Raw genomic sequence first — 17568 nt, forward strand, 5'->3', positions numbered from 1 at the left:
GCTTTGAGCCGAAAGGCGGTGAGTATGGGGAGTTTGGCGTATATTCTAGTTGGGGAGAGACCTCTTGCAGTTGATGTTCAGGCTTTGGCTAATCGGTTCGTGAGGTTGGATATTTTGGAGCCTAGTAGGGTATTGCCTAGTGTGATTTCTCGGTCTTCCCTATATGAGCGCATCAGAGAGCGCCAGTATGATGACCCACATTTGCTTGCCCTTAAGGACAGTGTTCAGCATGATGATGCCAGAGATGTGACTATCGGTGATGATGGGGTGTTGAGGATGCAGGGCCGGATATGTGTGCCCAATGTAGATGGGCTTCGGGAGTTGATTCTAGAGGAGGCCCATAGCTCGCGGTATTCTATTCATCCAGGAGCCGCAAAGATGTATCAGGATCTGAGACAACATTATTGGTTGAGAAGAATGAAGAAAGACATTGTGGGATTTGTATCTTGGTGTCCCAATTGTCAGCAGGTGAAATATGAGCATCAGAGACCGGGTGTCTTGCTTCATCGAATGGATATTCCAGAGTGGAAGTGGGAGCGGATCACTATGGACTTTTTAGTTGGTCTCCCACGGACTTTGAAGAAGTTCGATGCTATTTGGGTGATTGTGGATCGGCTGACCAAGTCCGCGCACTTCATACCTATCTGCACTACTTATTCTTCAGAGCGATTGGCAGAGATATATATCCGGGAGATTGTTCGGTTGCATGTTGTCCCCGTTTCCATCATTTCAGATCGGGGCACTCAGTTTACTTCACAGTTTTGGAAGTCTGTACAGCGAGAGTTGGGTACTCAGGTTGAGTTGAGCACAGTTTTTCACCCTCAGACGGACGGACAGTCCGAGCGCACTATTCAGATATTGGAGGATATGTTACGCGCTTGTGTTATTGATTTCGGAGGGTCATGGGATCAGTTCCTACCGCTCGCGGAGTTTGCTTATAATAATAGCTACCAGTCAAGTATTCAGATGGCCCCATATGAGGCTTTGTATGGGAGACGGTGTAGGTCTCCAGTGAGTTGGTTTGAGCCGGGCGAGGCCAGGCTATTGGGTACAGAGTTGGTACAAGATGCTTTAGACAAGGTGAAGGTGATTTAGGAGAGACTTCGTACAGCGCAGCCGAGACAAAAGAGCTATGCTGACAGGAAGGTTCGTGATGTATCCTATATGGTTGGTGAGAAGGTTCTGTTGAAGGTTTCACCCATGAAGGGTGTTATGAGGTTTGGAAAGAAGGGTAAATTAAGTCCACGGTTTATTGGACCTTTTGAGGTACTTCGGAGGATTGGGGAGGTGGCTTATGAGATTGCCTTGCCACCGAGCCTGTCAGATGTGCACCCAGTATTCCATGTCTCTATGCTCCGGAAGTATATTGGAGATCCGTCTCATGTTCTGGATTACAGCACGGTTCACTTGGAGGGTGATTTGACTTATGATGTGGAGCCAGCAGCTATTTTGGAGCGTCAGATTCGAAAGTTGAGGTCTAAAGATATAGCTTCGGTGAAAGTGCAGTGGAGAGCTCGGCCCGTGGAGGAGGCTACCTGGGAGACCGAGCAGGAGATGCGGAGCAGATATCCTCACCTATTCGAGGCTTTAGGTACGTTTCTTGACTCGTTTGAGGACGAACGTTTGTTTGAGAGGGGGAGGATGTGATGACCCGGCCGGTCGTCTCATGAGTTACTGCTCCGTTTTCCCCATTTCTGTCTCTATTTGCCTTAATTATTGGTTTTAAATGTGATCGGGTTGGTTGGCTCGGGTTCGGAAAGGTTTTGAGACGGTTTGAGACACTTAGTCTCTTTTAAGAAGGCTTGAGTTAGAAAAGTCAACCGGATGTTGACTTATGCGTTAGAGGGCTCAGATGTGAGTTCCGATGGTTCGAATAACTTCGGTAGATGATTTGAGACTTAGGAGTGTGAGCGGAATGTGTTTTGGAGGTCCGAAGTAGATTTAGGCTTGAATTGGCGAAATTTAGTTTTTGGCGTTTTCCGGTTGATAGGTGAGATTTTGGTATAAGGGTCGGAATGGAATTCCGAGAGTTGCAGTAGCTTCGTTGTGTCATTTGGGATGTGTGTGCAAAATTTCAGGTCATTCGGACGTGGTTTGTTTGGGTTTTTTATCAAAAGCAGAATTAGGAAGTTTTTAGAAACTTAGGCTTGAATCTGATGTGTTTTGGGTGATTTGATGTTGTTTGAAGTGTTTTGATGAATGGAAAAAGTTTGAATAAGGTATTAGGATATGTTAGTACCTTTGGCTGAGGTCCCGGGGGCCTCGGGTGAGTTTCGGGTGGTCAATCGGATCATTTTGAAGTTAAGAAAGTTGCAGATTTTGAGTTCCAGCAGTTGCAGACATTTTGGTCTTCGCGTTCGCGAGTGGAACATCGCGTTCGCAAAGGGTCAGGAAGAGAGGCGTCAGGTTTGGCCTTAGCGTTCGCGAAGGGGAGCCCCGCGTTCGCGAAGGGCCGGGATTGTAAGCATCGCGTTCGTGGGAGGCTTGGATGCGTTCGCGTAGGTTTGTGAGGTGAGGCATCGCGTTCGCGATGGTAGGGTCGCGTTCGCGAAGAAGAGTTTTGGTCAGCGAAATTTTTGTGCTTCGCGAACGCGAGGCTTGACCGCGTTCCCAATGAAGGAATTTTAATAGCTGGGCAGAATGTTTTAAATACCTGTTCCGCGATGAACCCTTATACACCATTTTTGAACAGGAAATAGAGCTTTGAGGTGATTTGGAAGAGAGGAATTCATTGTTCTTCATTGAGGTAAGGATTTTGGACCCTAAAACTTGATCATTTGTAATTAAGGAACGAAAATATCAGTGTAAATTCATGAAAATCAGTAGAAAAAGGTGGAGTTAGGGCTTGAGATTATGAGACCTTTCAGGGATGATTTGAGGGGTCAAACGAACTCCGATTTTCACGTTCTTTATATGTACGGACTCGTGAGATGATGAAGAACATTTTGGTATAAAGTTTGTCCAGTTCCGGGACGCAGGACCGGGGGTCGGGTATTGACCGATTTTGGACTTTGTGCTTAAAATCGATATTTTTCAATTGGAATTTATTCGTTTAGCATAATTTAATGATAAAAATATGAACTTGGTAGATTTGGAGCACTCGAAAGTCGTTTCGAAGGGCAAAGGTGTTACAAGCTAGATTTCGGGCCGGATTGAGGTGAGTAATGATTTTAAATGCTGTCTTGAGGGTATGAAACCCCGAAATTTCACAGTGTTCGGCTATGTTGAGGTGAGACACACGCTAGATGACGAGCGTGGGGTCGTACACCGTTGGGGATTGTGACATAGTCCATCCCGAGTGACTACTTTACTGCGTATTTGATAGTTAATTGTTCAATATTATTATATTTTGGGCTAAATGCCATATGTGGGCTTCGTGCCAGCTGTTTGAACCCTTAGGGGATTTTAAATTATATTTTCCTCACTGTTTGATTTCATACTGGTGCTCAGTCATGCTATATTTTCACTATTTTTAAAACTCAGCTATGTTATTCTATTTTAAACACATTAAATGATATTTATAAAGATATGTTGAGCTGAGCTTCATGTTTTACTGATGCCTGAGGGGCTTATGAGATTCTGACTGAGTAATGCCGAGGGCCTGTGTTGTGAGGATACATTTGGGTCGGGCTGCACGCCGCAGCAGTGATATACTAATTATGATAATGAAGCCGAGGGCCTGAGATTGTACGCCACGAGGTGGCTTGAGATTTATATGAGGCCGATAGCCTGTTTATGATGTCACGAGATGGCATGATATTGCGCTTGGGCCGTAAGGGGCCCCTCCCAGAGTCTGTACACCCCCAGTGAGCGCGGGTACCCATTGTGATTTGAGATATAGCCCGGGGGGCTGGTATTGTTCTGTGACATTGCCCGAGGGGCTGATTCTGTTGTTACTGTGCCTGAGGGGCAGTTATTATGTGTTTACTTTTTAGTTGTTTTCCTGTATATTGTTTAATTGTTTAAGAGATGTTTATGAAATTTCATTGTTTAATTATATTTACTGATTTGTTATGCCTCTTGCAGCTTAATGTTGTGCCTTACGTGGTTTTATATTACTCAGTCTTCATTTATTTTTATTACTCACTGAGTTGGAGTACTCACTTTACTCCCTGCACCCCTATGTGCAGATTCGGGCGCTACAGGTCCTGCTCCTGAGGTTGATAGTTCCTGCAGGTCTTCGGAGATTTACTAGGTAACTGCTTGGCGGTTCGCAGCCCAGTGCATTCTCCCTCTATGTCAGTCTTCTTTTGATTCAGTTATGTAGTAGTGGATTAGACTCTAGACTTTTAGTGTCGTTTTAGATTCTCATGACTGGTGACACCCCGATGACGGGCTGTGTTGGTTTTTATTTCCGCAAATTATACTGTTAAATGCTTATTTTGGGATTTTATTTCTGATTAAAGACTTAGTAGTTATTGTTTTAGTTGTTTAAAGTGAATTGGAGGTGTGTCGGCTGGCCTTGTCTTCACGAGAGGCGCCATCACGATCGGGTTGGGATTTAGGGTCGTGACAATTTTGGGAAATTATTGGCAAAGGCTCCAATGATTTTTAAAGAATACTGGATATGAAATTTTGAAAGGAGCAGGACCAAGTTTGAATTAGTTGCACTTTTAGATTAATTATATTTGTTGGATATGTAATATTTTTGAACTTGATCTTTGACTTAAATTGACACATTAGAATCTAACGATTCGTTGAACAAGTCTACTAAGGAAGATCGAGGATTCCCTTATTCTTTTAACATAGCCAAAGTGGAGTAGGAAATGCTCAAGTGTGGTGTTACAATGTAGTTACGATTCAAATCGGTGATACAACTCGAATGTATTATCTTCAATTCTTCGTGACCATTGGAGTAAAAAGGTGATAAAAAAAATGAGGCGGTATCACTAGAATTTCAACTCTTGACACTAATTACTATTTTCTTTGTTGTTTGACTAAAAGGGCCATGTCTATGTTGTTAGACTAAAAAGGTCATGAATATAGACATGACGTTACTAGAACTCGCATTCGTGTCAATATTGGTTTATCTTGGTTATTAGATAAAATGGTAATGAATATTGAGGAGCACGACCCGAACTAAGAAACGATTAGAGGTTTCCTTTATAATGTCGCGGATTACCTTTCAAAAAGATGGATTAAGTGATGATCCAAACAAAGAAACGATCAAAGCTCACTGGAAATACCAAGAAGAAAGATGTCGAGTCCCACCTTGGTAGGATTTGGGTTTCTTGGTTTCGTTTTATAAGGATTTGGGCAATCCTTATCTCATGAGCTAGATTTTGGGGTTGAGTTAGATCCAAGGTTCATTTATCATGGTATCAGAGCCAAGTACATTCCAATTTATTGTTACCGTTGTTGGGCCCCCATTTATGTTGTTCATGCTCACTTCATAAGCTAGCTTTTAGGGTTGAGTTAGACCAATGTCCAATTATCAAAAGAAGTAGGAGACATTAGTATGATTCTTCACCAGCTGTTGCAAGTTAGAGTCTATTCCTTAAATGGTCATTCAATTATCTCATCGTTCTTTCGTTTGTAACAGAAAATTCACTTAACTATGCCTATAGCACTGAGAAGGTCACTCAACCACGTTTCTCAAACTTTTGATTGTCAAATACCTATTTAACCCTCTAAATTATCAACTTTTACCTTTTTTTACTTTTTAATATTATAATTTTTCTCTTATTAATCAACATTATGGGCTTACCTATAGAACATATAGATTTTATTTAAAAATAAGATTATTTTTCTAGCATATATAATATCAAAATAATTATATAAATGAGCATTATTTTCAAGAATATATAATATGTATTATAAAAATATCTTTGTTTTAAATAATTATTTTCTATAGTACGTGCATGGAATATATATTTTAAAACTTTTATTTTCTTTCATTCTCAATTGTGTATATAACTTTTGATATTTTGTTGTTAATATCAAAATTCTTATTAAGAATAAATTATTCTAATTAGCTTTTACTATACTCAAAATTTTATTATTCCAACATTATATATGCTTAAATACTATTTTTATTTTTATTTATTTATTCTAAGATAAGTCCATAACATAAATTAAAAAGAGAAAAATTACAATATTAAAAAGCTAAAAAATAAAAAGAAGATAAAAGTTACTAATAATTTAGAGGGTAAAATAGGTATTTAGCAATCAAAAGTTTAAAAAATCTAGTTGAGTGATCTTTTGAGTGCTATAGGCATAGTTAAGTGACTTGGTGTTACAAACGAAAGAAAGATGACTTTGATAGATAATTTTGGATAGTTGAGTGACCATTTGAGTAATGAACTCGTGCAATTTAGTAATTCTTCAAAGTTCAAATAATAGGACAAATTGCAGTTATGAGTCACTCCCTTTTTGATTGAAAACAAGTATGGAAGAATCCTGAAGCAACCATTGCATGTGAAGCTAGCAAAAAAGTTGCTTCTTTCGTTTTTTCTGTTTCACATGCAAATAAAGAAAGTGATGCAAAAGGAAGCTGCAACTCAGTGACTACCACACCCAGATGCCTTTTCTCTTACAATTTATAAACAAGAAAAGAAAAAATGAACATTCGTGTTCTTGTTTCATGTAAAGACATAGCTGTATGTTGCAGGTATGACGACCGCTATAACTTCCACATGCACTTATTATTAATTAAAAAGTACTCCATATGTCATTCACAATTCCTTTTTCTGCTCTTTACATCTCATTTTCATTCCAAACTTTTTTGATACATTATATCCAATTTTGTTGATACTCAAAAGACCCTTCACATAGTAATCATAAATCAAAAGGTAATCGTAAATCAAGCTTTTTAGCTCAAAGATTATCCGACTCAAACTGTTTTACTTTGCCTCGTTAGCTGAAGAGAGTAGATTGCATGTCAAATAATATACAAAAAACAATTCAACCACACTTGAGCAATTTCACAAGACATGCCATAGAAACTAGTATTACAACGATAAGACTGAGGACACTAAGAGTGGAAGCATCAGAATAAAAGAACTATTACAATTCCTTCACATTCTTGTAATGAATCTGCAATTGTTCACATGAGCATACAAAGAACACGTCCAAATGTTCATTGCTTATCACACCCCTAATCCATTAAAATAGACCTATTGTTTCTATTTATTCCCCGTGGAAGATATGAAAATGATAAACTTTGTCTACTTACAAATAAACCAGAATATAAGAGTTAGTCTAATTGATCCTTAAAAACCACCCCCTGAGCTTGAAATCAGACTATAGGTGTTGGCCACCTCCTATGTTCAAACAACAACAAAGAGACTCAAGGATCGGCATTGGCCTATAATTCCTTATCTTCATGCTCTGACATGACGGAGATGCCATTCGACTGCCTCATAACGATGATGGCTCTTGTCAGATTTCTATGGATACAACATGCTCTATATCATCTAATATAAGAGTGTGTTCACCAAGCGCCAATATTCGGTTGCCTTGATCATTTGCAAAGCTAAGAAGCTCGCAAGGATCTACCAAGAGACTTGTTTCAACAGATTTATGTGCTGGGACATGCACACGATCAAATCCAACAAGTTGTTTCTGTGGAGCACCTTGAAAATTCTGCGGCACTCTCGAGAATAACATCAGAACATGGCTTCCATCCCTGTCCCCATCATTTGTGACAGAGATATGAACAAAGAATTTTGATGAATGACAACTTTCCGCTTCGTCAACATGTATGTAACCTAGCCTACTGCGTCCTTTGGCAAGTATACTCCTCTTTCGATTAGATTTAGCAAGTGATAAACTCAATCTGCTCGGTGCAGATAAGAGTTGTGAAGAGAAGCTTGTATAGCTCAATCCATGCCCAAATCCATATAGCACGTCTCCAGTGTAAAACCGATAGGTTCTTCCAGGATAACCATTCGATGGATCAGCTCGCATATTCATGTCAGTCATTGGCACTTTGGTGAATGACTCTAGGTACCAAGTCATAGGCAATTTTCCACCTGCATTTATTTATAGAAATCTCAATCCACAGCCTGTTTTCATTTTGCAACAGAGAAAAACAGCAACAAATTTGAAGGAATAAGTTTCCCCTTTTACACTCTCATCCCATGGGCTGTCCCCATTGCTAACTTTGCTAAACTAGGTTATGCTTCATTAGGGACTAGAAAATTCAAAAACATTTGAAGTTAATTGCTATCTGATTCCAGTATGACGTTTATACTAACCTGGATTTTGATATCCAAAAATTATCTCGGAAAGTGCTTTGCCACCAGTCTCTCCAGGGTAAGCAACCCATAAGATACTAGCAATTCTAGGGTCTTTCTCAGCAAAGGATACATCAACAGGTCCACCACCAGTAAGAACCAAAATAATTGGCTTCTTACTTGCAGCTGCAAGAGTGATAACTAAGTTTTTCTGTTGACCGGGTAAGAGAAGACTATACCGGTCATGATCCTCAGTTTCCTCGGATAAATCCAACCCAGCCACAACAATTACATAATCAGCTTCTTTAACAATAGAAATAGCATCCTGGAAACCAGCAGTGGAATTGCATCCTACGTTAAGGCAACCAGCTGCATAAAGTGTTCTATTTATATGTCGGTGAAACCCCTCGCGGATGCTCTTTAATTTGCATGGCACTCCTGTAAGATAACATAGGACAGTACATTACGTTAAATAAACCACCAGTTCGAAGTGCTTTCTCTGGAGACAATCAAGACTCACATTTTTTTCTTGTTAGCTTTTATCAGAAGTTCATGATTACTGATCTGTGATACAAACAAAATATTAAGACAAGGGAATTGGCCCGAGTAACAATGAGAACAAGAAAACTCACTTGGTCATGTAGAATATTTCCTGACCAGAATGCACATTAATATTTCACTCTATGTTAAAATATTTTCCTAATGTAACCAAAAATGCTTTTGAAGATTTATATCTAGCATCAACCTCAAAACTATATGCACCCAATTCGAGCATTTACCATGTGGGCAATGACAAACACACACATTGCAGAATGAGGACTGTGCTTTTTCCCCATTTTGGTTTCGCTTGGAATTCGCATAAAGAAATAAAAATATATTTCTATGTTTTGGACATGATATTGGATTATATTAGTGATGGAGGAAAGAGCAAGGCGTCCTATACTCTAGGATTTTGGATCTTCTGACCTGAGTAAGTACCACCCGGACTGCTCACATTTGCCATAGGACCGACTATAGCTAATGTCGAAACACTTGTCTTGTCCAAAGGCAAGAACTTCTGATCATTTTTAAGAAGCACAATGCCCTGCCTTGCTGCATCAAGGGCCAAATTCAAGTGATGAGAAGTGCAGACATCTTGAGCCCCAAAGTTTGCAAACTGTCCATCTGCAGGATTTCCATCAAAAAGACCAAGCCGGAATTGAACAGAAAACAAGTATTGTAGGGCTCTATCTAGGTCTTCTTTAAGCACACTCCCCTGCTGAAATGCAGATTTCATATGTCGCAACATATATGTTCCACAATTAATATTTGTTCCTGCCAAAAAGGTTGAATTTAAGTTGGCAAAAAAGCATAGAGCTCCATAGAATGACAAATTTTATGTGACTGCCAAAAAACCTGCTTTAAGAGCAACAGCAACTGCATCTTCACGCGTTTTGGTGTATTTTTGGTTTTCATATATAGTAGCCACAGCATCACAATCAGAGGTGATGTATCTGAAATTAATCATTTAATGATTAGATATGTGTTTGAAGTAAATCTCATGTAACAGCACCTTCATGTAGAAAAAAAGGAATGAAATGTTACCCGTCGAACCCCCAGTCAGTTCGTACTTTGTCTAAGAGCTCCTTATCTGCACATGCTGGTACTCCATTCACACTATTGTAGGAACACATCAAGCAACTTGCCTTACCTTGCTGGATACAACTACGAAAAGGTGCCTGAAACGTATCCTCCATATCCTGCTTCGTCACCTAATATGCAAAATGATAAAGAAACTGACTAAGAAATTATGATATTTCACCACTACTTGATCAATTATGATATATTGAGGCCAGCTACATCTCAATTTTAGGCGGTTAAGCGATATGCATAGACATGTTTACCAATCTCCATTGTCCAACAGAGAGAGGAGGTATGTGAATAGTTTTCAGACATAAAAATTAGTATAGTGCCTTTACTCGCTAAAATAGTACTAAGTTGGACGACATTCGAGAAATTAACTCAAAACAATTGGTATGATCTTGCCGTCTTTCGAGCTAAATAAAAGCAAATTGTATTCAGGCTATGGTCTAATGTCTTATTAATCTTCCGCACAATGCAATAATTTGGATTCCATAGAACAAAATATTAGTAGGCAAAAGCAAAAAATATAGTAGCAACAACTCAAAATTCAGCAATCAAGTACAAAGGAAGAAGAAATTTACCACAGCATTGAAGTCATATCTGGTAGCATTACCCCATTTCTCCAAGTCATAAGCAGTGAAATGCTTACAACAAGCCGATAACATCAGCCTCTCACTATCATTATCATCTCCTTTAAGAAACCTCCGCTTTTTCCCAAACCCATTTCTATTTCCTTTTTTAGCCATCGGATTCAAGCCTTGAAAGCCCGTAACATACTCAATGGCATAAGCAGAAACCACCATAGGATCTTCCCCTGGCGTTTCTTGACCTCTTCCCCATCTGGGGTCCCTAAAAATGTTAATATTAGGTGCCCAAAATGTAAGCCCAGCTTGACCCAAATTGTACATAGCCCTTGCCTCAACTGCAATAGCCGTTGCAATTGAATGCCACAATGTTCTATTGAAAGCAGCTGCAGTAAGAATAACTTGAGGGAAACTAGTGGCACCTTTGATTTGGCCATTGAAGTTGACCGCAGGTCCATTAGTGGCAATACCATGAAGAGATTCTGACCACCATTCGTATGCTGGCAAACCAAGTCTTGGTATTGAAGTGGTATTATCAGAGAGGTGTAAGATCTTCTCATCAATGGTGAGTAAGGAGATAAGGGACTGAACTCTAGTGGAGATAGGGATATTTTTGTTGCAGAAAGGATATTTGTGATGAGGTGGCTGACATGGGAATTGGGGATGTGGATTCGATTTAATTAAATGAACACAGAATCCGAGGATGTTCAGGAGGATGATCAGTAACAAGAAATAATCATTTTTGGTCATGTTGTTAAATGCAGAGATGTAGGAAGAAAAGTGTATAATTATCCTAGAATTGTTGACTTTAGTTGTGCTGAGCTCTTTATATTTATATATTTATAGGAATTTAATCACACCGGCCGTTTTGGCCGTTTCAATGGAGGATATTGAGGTTAAACGGCAGGTAACGGGTGCTGTTAATTTCGGTTGTCTCAATTCTTTATGATTGGTTACTCATTATTCTCCGATCTTAAAAAGCAATAACTGCTAATTGTAATATTGCATATTGCGATGCCTCTCCCTGGCCTTTTGTAAATTTCCTTTAGCAACCCAAACGGAGGACAATGAGAAGCTAATCTGGATAATTAGAGAACAGATTTTTACATTCCTATATACTATATAAAACTATATTACCCTCTCAATTCAAATTTTACTATAATTATATTTTATATACCCAATTACCATTTATGTACATTTTAAGGGAATTAATGATAATAATTAGTATCCTAAAATTACTCTAACATATCTTCCCCTCCCTCACGTTTCTCTCTCCACATCCCACCCTCCTCCCCCACGTATCTTGCACAAGAGAGCAGCAGTTCCACTATTGACAACCATTAAAAAGCTTTGAAGCTTTGAATTCGAATTTGGATTTTCAAAAAACATTGTTTGTTTGAATTGGATGTTGTTGCAAAGAATTGAGAATTCTCTCTACGTCTTGTGAGCACGTGATTTTTGCCTTGCTTAAATTACTCCTATAGAATTCATAAAGTTAGGATTTTTTTCTCTTATTATTTTATTTTTAGGATTTAATTACGTATTTTTCTGCGTATTTTTATTTGCATGTGCATAATAATTCATAAAAATACAAAAAAAAATAGTACCTTTTCATTTAGGAATTAATTTTGTATTTTTAGTTTTATTGGTCAATTAACATTGCAAAACAAGAGAAAACAACAAAAATAGTCCTTTTGCATTTTTACTTTTAATTGTTGATTTTTCCTTAGCTTCTTTTAAATTAGGATTTATTTAATTTTAGAAAATTAGAGTTAAATCAGGTCTTTTCATTTTCATTTTGTATTTAACAAAAATCTAAAAAACGAAATGAAATTAAACAAAAAAAAAAGAGAATTAATTGAGAAGAAATAAAAAGAGAAAGCAGGCCAGCCAGTTTTTGGGCCAATATTCACACTAATTTGGCCAGCCCAATTGAGATACCACTCACACCCGACCTAAATGACGCCTTAGTCCGGTCCAGACCCCCTCCCTATGAAACGGCGTCGTTTTTGCTCAAACAAATCTCAGCCGTCTAGGATTGTTGATCCAACGAACGAGAAGTCCACACCCGTTAGTATAAAGCTGTCCGAACCACACCTACCCCCCTCAGACCCCCTACCCCTCGTCTCTCTCATCTCTCATCAGAAATTGTAACGCCGCCGCTCTCCGCCGTCCGCCGTCCGCCGCCGGGCGAAAATCGCCTCCGCCGGCGGCCGGTCTCCAAATAACCCCAAATTGACACCCTAGGTGCTCCCCCTTCTCCTCTTTCCGAATCTACACTCTGTTTCCCTCAAATCCTAGCCGAATCTTTCGAATCTTAAATCAAAAGAAGCGGTCAAACCCCAAAATCCTCCAAACCCAACCAAAATCACACTCCATGGCCTCCTCGACCTCCTCTTCCTAAATCCCAAACCAAAACCCTTCAAATCCAGTTTGAACCCTTCGAATTTTAAATCTAGGGTTTTATTCAAGACGGGTCGAATTTTCGAGGTTTGCCAGTGTTCGAATGGGCTCCAAAATAAGGTTATATGTTTGTTCTGGGCAAGAACAAGCTTGTAACATTATTTGGGGACTCAATTCAGGGTCAGTCCAAGCTATAGCCTAAACAGTAAGTTTCTCAATTTTCTCTTTCTTTCTTTGTTTTCCTTCTCTTTGCATAAGTAAGTATGTCTTTAATGCATATTTTTGTTCTTTCATTTTAATTTAGGTTTCCTCGATCTGGGTCTCTGATTTTCGTATATAGCAGTCATAGGTTTAGTTCTTATTTGATTTTGTATTTGTTTCAATTATATGATCCATGTTCGTTACTGATTTTCTTTAGGTTTTCTCTTTAGGGTTATAGTTTTAATTTTGGTTCCTTAAAAATTCCTTGTTTGCTGATGTTCTTTAGGCTTTGTTCATATTTTTTTATTATTTTACAATATAGCTTCATCTTTGAACTAGTTGATTGGTTCAGTTATTGTTTCAGTAAAACAGTGATAAAATTAGTCTTAGGGTGTAGTATTGATTAGAATTAATTCAGGTTCTAGTTAGGATAATCAGGCTGTTAGTTCAATTTTGGAAGGGTATGGTTATAATTGAAATTGGTTTGGTTATATCTGAATATTCTCAGCCCTTGGTTGATCAACTATGGTCATTTTGACCAATTTCAAAGGGGCTGGGGTTAGTTAACATAGGTTGGTAATTTCAGAACCAAGGTAGGGGTAATATAGGTAATTCAAATAAAGGATAATGCAGTAACTGAAATTGGAAACCCCTAGAACTTTCTAGATGGGGTTCCAATTAGAATTTCAGGGATTTAGTGGTCTAACTTGGGCAACAAGCCAATAAATAAGGGACCAACTAGCTAAAATTTAAAATTAAAAGGGGGACCTAGGGTGTAAATGAAAATCTGAAGGTTGCCCTAGACTTTGCCTATAAAAAGGCATACCCATTGTCTTGTTTCACAAGTTTTAGAGATCTGAAAAATTCAAAAGAGGTTTTAGAAGGGAGAGAGATCCAAAAATCTGCAATTCAAAATTCAGAAGTTTTAGAAGTTGAGAGATTTGAAAAGTTTTAGAAGTTTAAAAAATCTGAAAATGTTTTTGGAGAGGAAAAAAATCTGAGAAAGTTTGAGAAGTTTAGAAATCTGAAAAGAAGTTTTGGAAGATAGAGAGATCCAAAAATCTGAGAATTCAAAATCGAAGTTAGAGCTTAGAGAAACCAGAAAATTCAAAATTCAGATTCAAAACTACTGAAAACTACTGAAAATCCAAAAAAAATCCTGTAGAAGTAGAGAACCTAGGTACATACACATTAGATCCTAGAAACAAAAAATCCTAAAAAATTAACACACATATAGTGTAGAAAGTCCCTTCCAGATCTGGTATTTGTTCAATTGCATTGGTTCATCAAGCTAGGCTTTCAAATTCAGCTAATTTTGTGGATTGATTGAAGTTGTTTTGGAATCTACTGCAATCCTATCCCTATTTCCTGGGCTTTTGACTTGGAATTGCTGGTTTCCTGCTTGAAATTGAACACTGCTACATTGCTGATGCACAACTGACTTTCATTTTCTTATTTCTATTCAAATTCCAGGTATTACTTTGGCCTCAAGTGATGTGTGAAGATTAGATCAACATTATGACCAAATTTGAAGATAAATGATGATTTATTACTTGTTATTCTCCTGAATTTCCTGCTATTTTACATAGTTTAGATATTTAGCACAGTTGTGTTTATTTGAACAATACAGTCATGTGTAAATAACTGGACTGTTGGACTGTTTGTGTTTCAGAACTATATAGGTATTGTGTTACCATGTTAGCTGTAGTATGATTGATTCTAGTTTTGCTATTACGTTGATTTGAGGTTTAGCTTTAGAATAGGGTATCAAGTAGAAACCAAATCTAGAAACAATATGTACGTTTATATTGTGATGAAATTGGACGTATCCTGTAGCTCAAATATGCTAATTGTTCCAGGTTGCTCACCATGTGCCTGCTGAGAGTGAAATTCAAAATAGTTTATTTGCAATTCAAAACAGTAGGATATTTTAGATTTATGTTATATTACATGTTAGTTTGGAAGTTCATGAGTCGTTTGTTTTTAAAAGCAACAGCTCAGAAATGAACATGTAAAATTAAGAGTTTCAGTAGTTACTTCCAGTTTCCAGTCCATGACTAAGTTGGTTTCAAGGTGTATTAATCAAAATTAAGGGGCCGTTAAATTCCAGGTTGAGTATGTTAATAGGTAAATAAGTGAAACTGCGCGAGCTATTTGCATCTTAAAATTAGCATGCCTTTGATGTGAATAAATTGTGCATTTGTTTACAAATTTGTTAACAGTCCAAAAATTAANTTTTATCCCGGCATAACCCGTGGACCTCCCTGGCATAACCCAAGGACCTTTTTCTTTTTATCCCGGCATAACCCATGGACCTCCCTGGCATGACCCAAGGATCTTTTTTCTTTATCCCGGCATAACCCGTGGACCTCCCTGGCATAACCCAAGGACTTTTTCTTTTATCCCGGCATAACCCGTGGACCTCCCTATCATAATACAAGGACCTTTTTCTTTTATCCCGGCATAACCCATAGATCTCCCTGGCATAACCCAAGGACCTTTTTTCTTTTATCCCGACATAACCCGCGGATTCAAGGACCTTTTTCTTTTATCCCGGCATAATCCGTGGACCTCCCCGGCATAAGCCGAGGACCTTTTTCTTTTCCGGCATAACCCGGCCATTCTCCAGCATAACCTGGTAACCCCCCCCCCCCAGTTTAAGGCTTCATTCCCAAGGATACACAATCCCGTTTTTATTGCTTAGATATGTGTCACAAATAACTCACGAAATTTTTCTAGTGAAAACTGGGGCAGAAAAATTTCGTTCGTTTGTTTGTTTTGGTATCTGAGCAGGTTTGACCTCGAGGCATAGGATCCGAGGTAGCTGAAAGAACTAGTCTCCATCCAGAATAAAGGAAAGGAAGAAAAACGAACAAAAAGGAGTAGAATTACAAAAGTGTTGAAGCGGAACAAAGANCCAACGATGTTAAAATATATCAAAAACCACGGGTGCATTTATGTGACGTGGTTCGAGATATGTTTTAATAACGTTGCAATTCTCCTTAAAATTAAATAAAAGCGGTAAATAATTTAAAATTGCACTATAGGTTGAAACATGTATTAAAATTAGATATTAGGCCATTTATAATAGTTTAAGCGACCGTGCTAGAACCACGGGATCCGGGGGTGCCTAACACCTTCCCTCGGGTCAACAGAATTTCTGGTTCGCAGACTTCATTTGGAAAGTCGAAAATTTCCTCGATTTGGGATTCAAGATAAACCGGTGACTTGGGACACCAAAAGCCAAACCTATCCCAAGTGGCGACTCTGATTAAATAAATAATCCCATTTCGAATAATGTCACTTAAATTGGAAAAACTCCCTTATACACTATCCTTAGGGGTAGGTGTGTAGAAAAGGAGGTGTGACAGCTCTGGCGACTCTGCTGCGGATGACGAACCCAGAATTTCGGTTCAGGGTTCAAGAATTCGAGCTTAGATAAATTGTTATATTCGGCTTTATCTGATTTTCCTACATGTTTCATGCTAAAAGTGCTAAATGTTTTACCGCTTTGATATTTGGTGAATTGTACATATAAACTGTTCCGAAACCCTTCTCTTCTTATCTTCGGGGATGTGCTCGCTGGTCGAGACTCCCTATTCTGTTAGTGTCATACCTTGAAATAAGAAAGAGGCTCGGACAAGTTACTAAGCCGGATGATCTTTCGGGTCCCCGGTACGTAGTCCCCTCCTCGACTCGAGTTGTCCGCTCGGGTACACAGTCTAGAACAAATACCCAGGTTTTGAACATAGTATAACAAAGCCTCGTGCCGGATCCCTAATAGGAACGTTTGTTTGCATCACGTGCATTTGACTTAGGGGACTCAACACAGGGGTTGGGTCCGTCTAGGACAGGTGACCTGAAATGAAAAGACCATCCTGATGCATCTTACGTGCTACTTGTGCATTTATTTATTTCGGCTTGCATGTTGACCCGCTTCTAGCATAGGGACAGAAAAATCAAAAAAGGAAAAAAGAGAAAAAAAAGAAAGAAAGAAAAACCAAGAGTGAGAGGTAGGTATTTCTTTTAGAAAAATTCTAAAACCCTGCTGAATTTTTGAAAAAATGAAAGAAAAAGAAAAAATTTTGTTTTCAAAAATAGTTGGTTTTGTCAAATGTGCCCGAACTACGCCAGTTTGATTCCCACAGGGCGTGGGATACGTAGGCAACCCCCATCGGGTCCAACTTCCCTTTTTGCAAAAATAGCCCAAAAACAACAAAATTTTAATTTTTGTCACAAATAAGTCGGGTGATTCCATTCTTGTTTAAAATAAGCCGAATGTCCCCAAAAGGGCGCCGGAAGGCTGTTTTTACAAGAACAGCCACCTTGGGTCATTTTCAACGGTTAGCGGGCACAGCCTTAAAATCTTCTTCCCCGAAGTGCTAAAAGGCTGTATCTGCAAAGCCAAGGTTTTGTTTTTGAAATAAAAGGTTTTGAAAAAGAAAAACAAAAATTTCCCAAAAATTGTTTCCTTACTTTTCGCATTTATTTTTCTAAGAACTACGCTTGGTCTGATTCATGCGGGGGTCATGATCGTAGGCAATCTCTATATGATTCGACGTAACCCTAAGAGAAAAGAA

General features: G+C 38.6%; 1 protein-coding gene across 1 annotated transcript; it reads right to left on the reverse strand.

Annotated features, from left to right (window-relative positions):
* On the reverse strand, nucleotides 6995–11323 carry LOC109211276 (probable beta-D-xylosidase 6). The gene is made up of 6 exons (XM_019374803.1): nucleotides 10382–11323; nucleotides 9762–9928; nucleotides 9573–9670; nucleotides 9144–9491; nucleotides 8199–8615; nucleotides 6995–7973 (listed from the first exon to the last, which is right to left on the reverse strand). Exons 1-6 carry the CDS (start codon nucleotides 11132–11134, stop codon nucleotides 7381–7383), a joined length of 2376 nt encoding a protein of 791 aa, XP_019230348.1. The 5' UTR covers nucleotides 11135–11323; the 3' UTR covers nucleotides 6995–7380.

Source organism: Nicotiana attenuata, chromosome 2 (assembly GCF_001879085.1).
Source record: "Nicotiana attenuata strain UT chromosome 2, NIATTr2, whole genome shotgun sequence".
Lineage (NCBI taxonomy): Eukaryota > Viridiplantae > Streptophyta > Magnoliopsida > Solanales > Solanaceae > Nicotiana > Nicotiana attenuata.

What these genes read in the sequence shown, in the direction of transcription:
- LOC109211276 (XM_019374803.1), bottom strand. Translation starts at nt 11,134, where the DNA reads ATGACCAAAAATGATTATTTCTTGTTACTGATCATCCTCCTGAACATC. An exon ending in TGCTGTTGCTCTTAAAGCAG is followed by an intron (nt 9,492 to 9,572) that starts GTTTTTTGGCAG and finishes CCTTTTTGGCAG; the next exon opens with GAACAAATATTAATTGTGGA. An exon ending in TTTTGGATATCAAAATCCAG is followed by an intron (nt 7,974 to 8,198) that starts GTTAGTATAAAC and finishes AAATAAATGCAG; the next exon opens with GTGGAAAATTGCCTATGACT.